General features: G+C 40.0%; 1 protein-coding gene across 1 annotated transcript in view; it reads right to left on the bottom strand.

The window, feature by feature from the left end:
• The window catches only part of lmbr1 (limb development membrane protein 1), a 15,535-nt gene extending 7,291 nt beyond the window's left edge, over positions 1–8,244 (bottom strand). Inside the window, exons 1-4 of the mRNA XM_071206920.1 lie at positions 8,051–8,244; positions 3,878–3,950; positions 3,239–3,278; positions 2,987–3,126 (exon numbers count right to left, since the gene is read on the bottom strand). Coding sequence (XP_071063021.1) covers positions 2,987–3,126; positions 3,239–3,278; positions 3,878–3,950; positions 8,051–8,113 — 316 coding nt within the window. The 5' untranslated portion in view covers positions 8,114–8,244. The remainder of the gene's footprint in view (positions 1–2,986; positions 3,127–3,238; positions 3,279–3,877; positions 3,951–8,050) is intronic.
• Between the last annotated feature and the right edge of the window lie 313 nt (positions 8,245–8,557).

The following is an 8,557-nucleotide window of genomic DNA, read 5'->3' as shown; positions in this document are numbered from 1 at the left end:
TGAGAAGTAGAAAGGTACAGGTATTTGAGTTCAACATGAGAGAAGTAGAAGTACAGGTATTTGAGTTTCAACATGTAAGAAGTAGAAAGTACAGGTATTTGAGTTCAACATGTAGAGAAGTAGAAAGTACAGGTATTTGAGTTCAACATGTAAGAAGTAGAAAGTACAGGTATTTGAGTTCAACATGTGAAGAAGTAGAAAGTACAGGTATTTGAGTTCAACATGTAAGAAGTAGAAAGTACAGGTTATTTGAGTTCAACATGTAGAAGTAGAAAGTACAGGTATTTGAGTTCAACATGTGAGAAGTAGAAAGTACAGGTATTTGGGTTCAACATGTGAGAAGTAGAAAGTACAGGTATTTGAGTTCGAAGTGTAAGAAGTAGAAAGTACAGGTATTTGGGTTCAACATGTGAGAAGTAGAAAGTACAGGTATTTGTGTTCGAAGTGTAAGAAGTAGAAAGTACAGGTATTTGTGTTCAAAGTGTAAGAAGTAGAAAGTACAGGTATTTGTGTTCAACATGTAACAAGTAGAAAGTACAGGTATTTGAGTTCAACATGAGAGAAGTAGAAAGTACAGGTATTTGAGTTCAACATGTGAGAAGTAGAAAGTACAGGTATTTGAGTTCAACATGTAAGAAGTAGAAAGTACAGGTATTTGAGTTCAACATGAGAGAAGTAGAAAGTACAGGTATTTGTGTTCAACATGTGAGAAGTAGAAAGTACAGGTATTTGAGTTCAACATGAGAGAAGTAGAAAGTACAGGTATTTGAGTTCAACATGTAAGAAGTAGAAAGTACAGGTATTTGAGTTCAACATGTGAGAAGTAGAAAGTACAGGTATTTGGGTTCAACATGTAAGAAGTAGAAAGTACAGGTATTTGAGTTCAACATGAGAGAAGTAGAAAGTACAGGTATTTGAGTTCAACATGTAGAGAAGTAGAAAGTACAGGTATTTGTGTTCAACATGTGAGAAGTAGAAAGTACAGGTATTTGAGTTCAACATGAGAGAAGTAGAAAGTACAGGTATTTGAGTTCAACATGTAAGAAGTAGAAAGTACAGGTATTGAGTTCAACATGTGAGAAGTAGAAAGTACAGGTATTTGGTTCAACATGTAAGAAGTAGAAAGTACAGGTATTTGTGTTCAACATGTAAGAAGTAGAAAGTACAGGTATTTGAGTTCAACATGTGAGAAGTAGAAAGTACAGGTATTTGAGTTCAACATGTAAGAAGTAGAAAGTACAGGTATTTGAGTTCAACATGAGAGAAGTAGAAAGTACAGGTATTTGTGTTCAACATGTGAGAAGTAGAAAGTACAGGTATTTGAGTTCAACATGAGAGAAGTAGAAAGTACAGGTATTTGAGTTCAACATGTAAGAAGTAGAAAGTACAGGTATTTGAGTTCAACATGTGAGAAGTAGAAAGTACAGGTATTTGGGTTCAACATGTAAGAAGTAGAAAGTACAGGTATTTGAGTTCAACATGAGAGAAGTAGAAAGTACAGGTATTTGTGTTCAACATGTGAGAAGTAGAAAGTACAGGTATTTGAGTTCAACATGAGAGAAGTAGAAAGTACAGGTATTTGAGTTCAACATGTAAGAAGTAGAAAGTACAGGTATTTGAGTTCAACATGTGAGAAGTAGAAAGTACAGGTATTTGGGTTCAACATGTAAGAATTAGAAAGTACAGGTATTTGAGTTCAACATGTGAGAAGTAGAAAGTACAGGTATTTGAGTTCAACATGTGAGAAGTAGAAAGTACAGGTATTTGAGTTCAACATGTGAGAAGTAGAAAGTACAGGTATTTGGGTTCAACATGTAAGAAGTAGAAAGTACAAGTATTTGAGTTCAACATGTAAGAAGTAGAAAGTACAGGTATTTGTGTTCAACATGTAAGAAGTAGAAAGTACAGGTATTTGGGTTCAACATGTAAGAAGTAGAAAGTACAGGTATTTGTGTTCAACATGTAAGAAGTAGAAAGTACAGGTATTTGTGTTCAACATGTAAGAAGTAGAAAGTACAGGTATTTGTGTTCAACATGTGAGAAGTAGAAAGTACAGGTATTTGAGTTCAACATGTAAGAAGTAGAAAGTACAGGTATTTGGGTTCAACATGTAAGAAGTAGAAAGTACAGGTATTTGGGTTCAACATGTAAGAAGTAGAAAGTACAGGTATTTGGGTTCAACATGTAAGAAGTAGAAAGTACAGGTATTTGAGTTCAACATGTAAGAAGTAGAAAGTACAGGTATTTGAGTTCAACATGTAAGAAGTAGAAAGTACAGGTATTTGAGTTCAACATGTAAGAAGTAGAAAGTACAGGTATTTGAGTTCAACATGTAAGAAGTAGAAAGTACAGGTATTTGAGTTCAACATGTAAGAAGTAGAAAGTACAGGTATTTGTGTTCAACATGTAAGAAGTAGAAAGTACAGGTATTTGTGTTCAACATGTACGAAGTCAAAGTAAAAAGTAGTGGAGTAAAGTACTGATACCAGAAATACTGTACTTATGTACAGTAACGAAGTATTTGTACTCCCGTACTTCCCACCTCTGGGTAGTAGTTTATCTGCCAAGTGTCTTTGTGTCTAAATCGTGGACTCTGGTGCCCCCTGGTGGCAGAGGCAGCAACATGCAGCCTTGTATCAGGTTACACATTAAAATAACGTGTACACTACAGTACCAGTCAAAGGTTTGGACACACCTTCTCTACTATAAGACGTATCAGTCTGTGTTTTAGATTTTGTCGTGTTTTAAAATGTGGCTATAAGGATGGTTTCATTGTCTCGTGCTTTTACATTAGTTTCTTTTGTCTGAATGTATTTATGCTGCTTTTTATAAATGTATTGATGGACAGAACTTTGGTCAACTGTTGTTTTTAAATGTGCTGTATAAATAAAGTTGGATTGGATTAGAATTAGAAAATGTACAACAGTTGTTCTGTATTTACTACTTAAGTAAATAAACCGACGTGAAGTGTGAGAGACGGACTGACCGTGGATGAGCGAGCCGTTGAGCCACTGGATGTAATAATTTTTGGGGAAAGAGAGCAGGATCTCGTTACTGATGATGGAGAAAGGCAGCAGGAACACGGCTCCCCCCGACACTGCCAGGGTGAAGGTGCACAGGTACAATCTGCAGAACACACACACACACACACACACACACACAGTTTTGTCTCCAACTGGGAACAATCATTTGACGCGGATTCTAAAAAGAAGAATAAATTGAAATGTGCTTCACTCACGATATTCTGTTGACGACGGCATCTTCGTCTTCGTGGTCATCTAGAGAGGAAACCAAAGACACTCAGCTAAGTGCCTTTTGAGCTGGACAAAACACACATTATGTAACAAACAATACTTAAAGGACACCGTTTGAACAAATATGTTATTGTTGTTATTATTTATGAACTATTGTATTGCTATTAGCCACTTTTTACCCTGTAATAGTTGACAAAACGTATATCTTTTAACACGTCCATGCTCTCTTGTTTACATCCCTGTATTGTCCTTATAACGATCCGCTGACTCAGCATTGTTTGCATATCAAACAGGTTTTGTCCCAATGTCAACAATTGTTTTATTCTCACACACACACACACACACACACACACACACACACACACACACACACACACACACACACACACACACACACACACACACACACACACACACACACACACACACACACACACACACACACACACACACACACACACACACACACACACACACACACACACACACACACACACACACACACACACACACACACACACACACACACACACACACACACACACACACACACACACACACACACACACACACACACACACACACACACACACACACACACACACACACACACACACACACACCACTCTTCCTCTTGTATCTGGTGATGATGCAGTAGGACACGATGTAGAGGACAGCAAACAGGAGGAAGCAGATCTGAAACATAAGAGAGGAATCAGCGCTCTATTACCCGCCAGGTATTGACTCAGGCTTTCCGTTTTCTCTCACTATGAAGACGAGACTACAGAGACTACGGGAGTGGTGTCGCTTTGCTGAGGTATCGCCCTGATTCTATGATACCATGTATAAAACATGGACCGCCCCCCCCCCCCCCCTGGACGCTGCACCAGGTCAGAAACCAGAGGAGACTGAACTCCACCGCAGACTAGGGCTGCACGGAAAAAACTGACTTTGCGATATTTTCTTCCCCTGCGATATATATATAGATATATTTATATTTATATATATATTGATATGAAAACATACAGGAATTGAAGAAAAGACTGTTTTTTTCCCCGCAAACCATCCTTTCTTGAACTTTAATGATACAACTGGTATTTGTTTAACTATATTTAACCGGATGAAGGATTTTAGTCACGGACGTCTTAAGTGATCAGAGCAACGAGCTGAGCGAGCTCGGTTAGCAGCGCGAAGTGGAGGAACTCCTGAAACGACTTTATTCAGTGTTTCTACCTTTGATCACGGGGTCCGTTTGCTTTGGAGATCTGATCGGTGGTTTGCTGACAGAGCATGTCACTCACTCAGTGCCCCCGACATGAGAGCCGCGCAAGTTTTCCTTTTGTAGCAAGCAGCTAAATAATTGTAACATGACGTGTTTGAGTTCCTTCTTAATATCGCAACAAATTTAAACTTTTTTTTTTTTTTAAATCGCACGTCCACGCGATGCGAATATCGCGATTATCGACACAATATATCGTGCAGCAGCCCCACCGCAGACGGACAACCTTTGGACAAAATGTCCTCTCCGTTAAAGGCAGCTCGTTGTGGAACAGCCTCCCAGCTGAGACCCGGGTCGTCCCGCTCTCAAGAGCTTCACAGGTCGGCTCAGAGAATGGATGAGAAGCAACCAGACGTGCGCTCACCGCTAAATGCACGTCCACTCCGGGGCATCTCCTCTGGCACGTCGTCACATGTCGTTGCTGCTCCAGTGTGCTGCCAGGTGGTCAATGCTTATGTGTGTGCTGCTGCTCTTTTGCATATCATGTATTTATGTTTACAAATGTCATGTTCTTAAATGTTGTCAGGGACGACGGATGGAAATGAGCTCAAAGCTAAAATCCGGCATATTTACACTTGAAGCATTATTTGTCTAAAGTGTTCTTTAATCTGTCCCTGTTCAAATAAACGATGAAATGAAAATGAAAGCCGTCAGATTATACTTTAAAGGCTACAGGAGTTATACAATCCTGCTCCAACTGGACAGACCAGCTGTTACAGGATCACCTGGTGATATCTACCCATGACGGTCAGTCTAATATGCGTCGTAATGCGTGTAGGGCCAGACCTACAGTACCTTCATTCATCTACATATTATTTGTAGATCCAAGTGTGAAAACAACACATTCCCAAAGCAGACGGTATGTAACGTTGTCCAAAACAAGAAAGTATAAGCGTGACCATCACAAGACACTAATAGAAGTACAGAATGTGTTCACATGTGAGAGGGAGGCCAGGTTAGTCATCGTGTTCTCAAAGAATGCCTTAAATTAACTTTTCAGCTCCCATTTTTTTTTTAGTTAAAGCCTGTTCAAAAGAGCCACATTTGAAAATGTTTTAATGCCAGCTCCTTAATATATATAATACCTCTCTACAAATGATTATAAGTCAACAGGTATTTGATTAAAAAGCACATCAGTGATCAATGCATCGTCAGAAAACACCCAACAGGCCATCAGGGCACGCGGAGAGCTCCAGAAAGGACCATGCATGGAATGTGTTGGGTAACCGGGTCTGGCCTTACCGGAGGATCACATCTCACATTCCCCTCTTCCACCGCGACCCCGACTAATGATAGAAGCTCCAACGTCAGCACTGTGCACCGCGCCGACATTGTGCAACTCGTCGTGGCCGAGCTGGGGTTACGAGACGACTCGAACCGCGTGTCAGAGTCACGTAGAGTTAAATAACTGGATCGGATGTATGATATATCGTGTGTTGTGACAGCTGCGGCACAGAGTGTTTTTCTCATCCCCTGCTGGATACATTCACAAGCTGCTCAACTATGTGGTGACGGGGACCCACGCGGGGGAGACCCGGACAGCATGCACGGAGCTGATAACCTGGCACGGACTCAATGCACCAGCATGGGAAGAGATAACGAGCAGAACGGACAACACCTCGAGTTCCAAAGCGAAGCAGCTTCTGACAAACGACTTCCAACGTGTGCAACAAACCATACGGACATGCAGATATATTCACTTCACACTTAGTTTCAACTGATCTCAACTGGTGGGCTTTCACTCTGCAACCAAAGACGTGTAGACGTTCTGCTGTCCTGATATCAACAGAGAGCTTGTTTCACTATTTCTAAACCAGAAAAGCTTAATTGTGTTTTGAGTCCGACTCGCAGGGAGTAGCGAGCGGATTGGCTGATGCAGAGCGAAATCCAATTTAGAAAAGCATGTTACACCTCGATGATATGTGGACTGAAGGCTGGAGGTCGGGGGCAGCAGGGCGAGGTTTGAAAGTGTTTTTCATGCGATATTTTCCAGCAGAAAGGCGGTTGTTCAGGTGGAAGTACTTTTTGTGCATCTTTTGTGCACAAAAGCATGTGAAAGATGTTACACCTTTGAAAAGAGGCGGTAGGGAGAACATGGAATTACTGAGCAAAGCAGAAACTCTTAACTCTCTTAGAAACTTGAATCCTTTTAAGATAACTATTCATATCTTAGACGGCACTGTAACTTTTATCCATGTACTTTTTCTTGTAATGTTTAATTGAACTATTCATATCTTAAACTGCACTGTAACTTTGATCCATGTATTTTTCCTTAATGTTTATTTTATTAGCTTTTCTTTTTTAATGCTTAATGTCTTTCATTTTTTTTTGTGAAGCACTTTGAATTGCCTTGCGTTGAAAAGTGCTATATAAATAAACTTGCCTTGCCTTGCCTTAAGGGGACAGAATGAGAGGCTACATATCCTTAATGGGTTTTAGTGTAACAGTGAAACAAGGATGAGCCACTAGCTGTGCAGAAACAGGATGGCTTAGCTGGGTGGAGGAACGGAGCACAGCAGGTTGGAGCCGACATGACCACAAAGTCCTATTATCCACTGAAGCCATCCCACCGAGAGAAGACACACGTTATTCTGAGTCAACCTGGTTTCTGTGGGACATGCATTCTTCATACTTCTCTACAGCAGTAGGACACGAACGGTTCAGGTCTAAAAAGAGGGTACTATTGTGTCATGTTTACCAAGTTGAAACTTAACACCAGAGAAACTGTGGCTGCGAAGTAAGCACATGTACGTGCCGATAACACTCACTAGATATTAAGCTCACGGCCTCCTTACAACATTATGCGATGTTACCGGACGTTCAGACCGTGATACGGGACACTGAGAGTCTGTAAAGACATGCTTGGGACAACATGTGACACTAAAGATGAGGTGTTGAGCTGGAGAGACGGTGGTGGTTTCTATATCTCAGAAGTGTCTAAGGAAGAAGATGTACTGCAACTCTTTGGATAGAAACTCAATGGATTATAACACAGGAAGATCATCAGCACCAGCAGCGTGATATCATTGCATGCATTTACATTATGTCCAAAACCACAAGGAAATGTAAAAGTGCAAATGGGGAAACGTGTGTAAGATAACAACATTAAAATATTGCTTTAATCTTGTGTAGCTCGTGTTAATAACAAAGTCTTATCTTGAATTGTACTTAAGTAAATGTACTTCCCATCAGTGTGGATACATAAGGGCAGAAACATAATGTCCAGGTTTAACATAGTAATAACAAGGCTATAACAATATCAACCAATACACTAAGCTAAGTTCTATCACTGTTATCAATGATATAAGCTAACTTGAACTAGCTCATCGCTTAATATTTAAACAACATAAGACTTAAAACGGACATTAAATAAGACAGATCCCCATCAAATAAACATATAAAATGAATAGATGTCCAACTGACAGTTCATGCTAATGTTAGCTTAGCACCACTGTTGCATTAGAGGACGTTGTTAGCATCGTTAGCTTGGTGAATTAGCCTCCGGTACGTTACTCACAATGTATTCTCGAACTTGGCTGTGGAAGTTCTGCTCTCTGATAGAAACGTCGTCTTCTTCCATTCTTCATATTGCAAAAACAAGACAAGACAGATGCTACATTACATGCTAGCAGTTTCCTCACAACTGGCTTCTCCTTCTGCTCTACTCTGAGAACAGACAGGTTTTACATCGGGGGGAAAAACCGCTCAGAAAAAGACGCCCCAAAATAAAACGCGTCATCAGCAGGCTACCCTATCCTCGACGAACGGATATTTTTATCTTTAATATTTGTATACATACATTTGTATTGGGGAAAAGCCATGTCCACACAAAATGTAAATAATAGTGATAATAATACATGTTATTTATATAATATATAAAATGTTTAAATGACTCCCCCGCCCCCAAAATAAAATGCGTCATCAGCAGGCTCCCCTTCCTCGACCAACGAAGAAGAAGCACGGGTATTTTTATTTTAAATATATATTTGTATACATTTGTATTGGGTAAAATACATGTACACAC

The sequence above is a fragment of the Pseudochaenichthys georgianus genome, chromosome 20 (genome assembly GCF_902827115.2).
Source record: "Pseudochaenichthys georgianus chromosome 20, fPseGeo1.2, whole genome shotgun sequence".
Taxonomy (NCBI): Eukaryota; Metazoa; Chordata; class Actinopteri; order Perciformes; family Channichthyidae; genus Pseudochaenichthys; species Pseudochaenichthys georgianus.
This window is presented reverse-complemented; position numbering and strand designations above follow the sequence as displayed.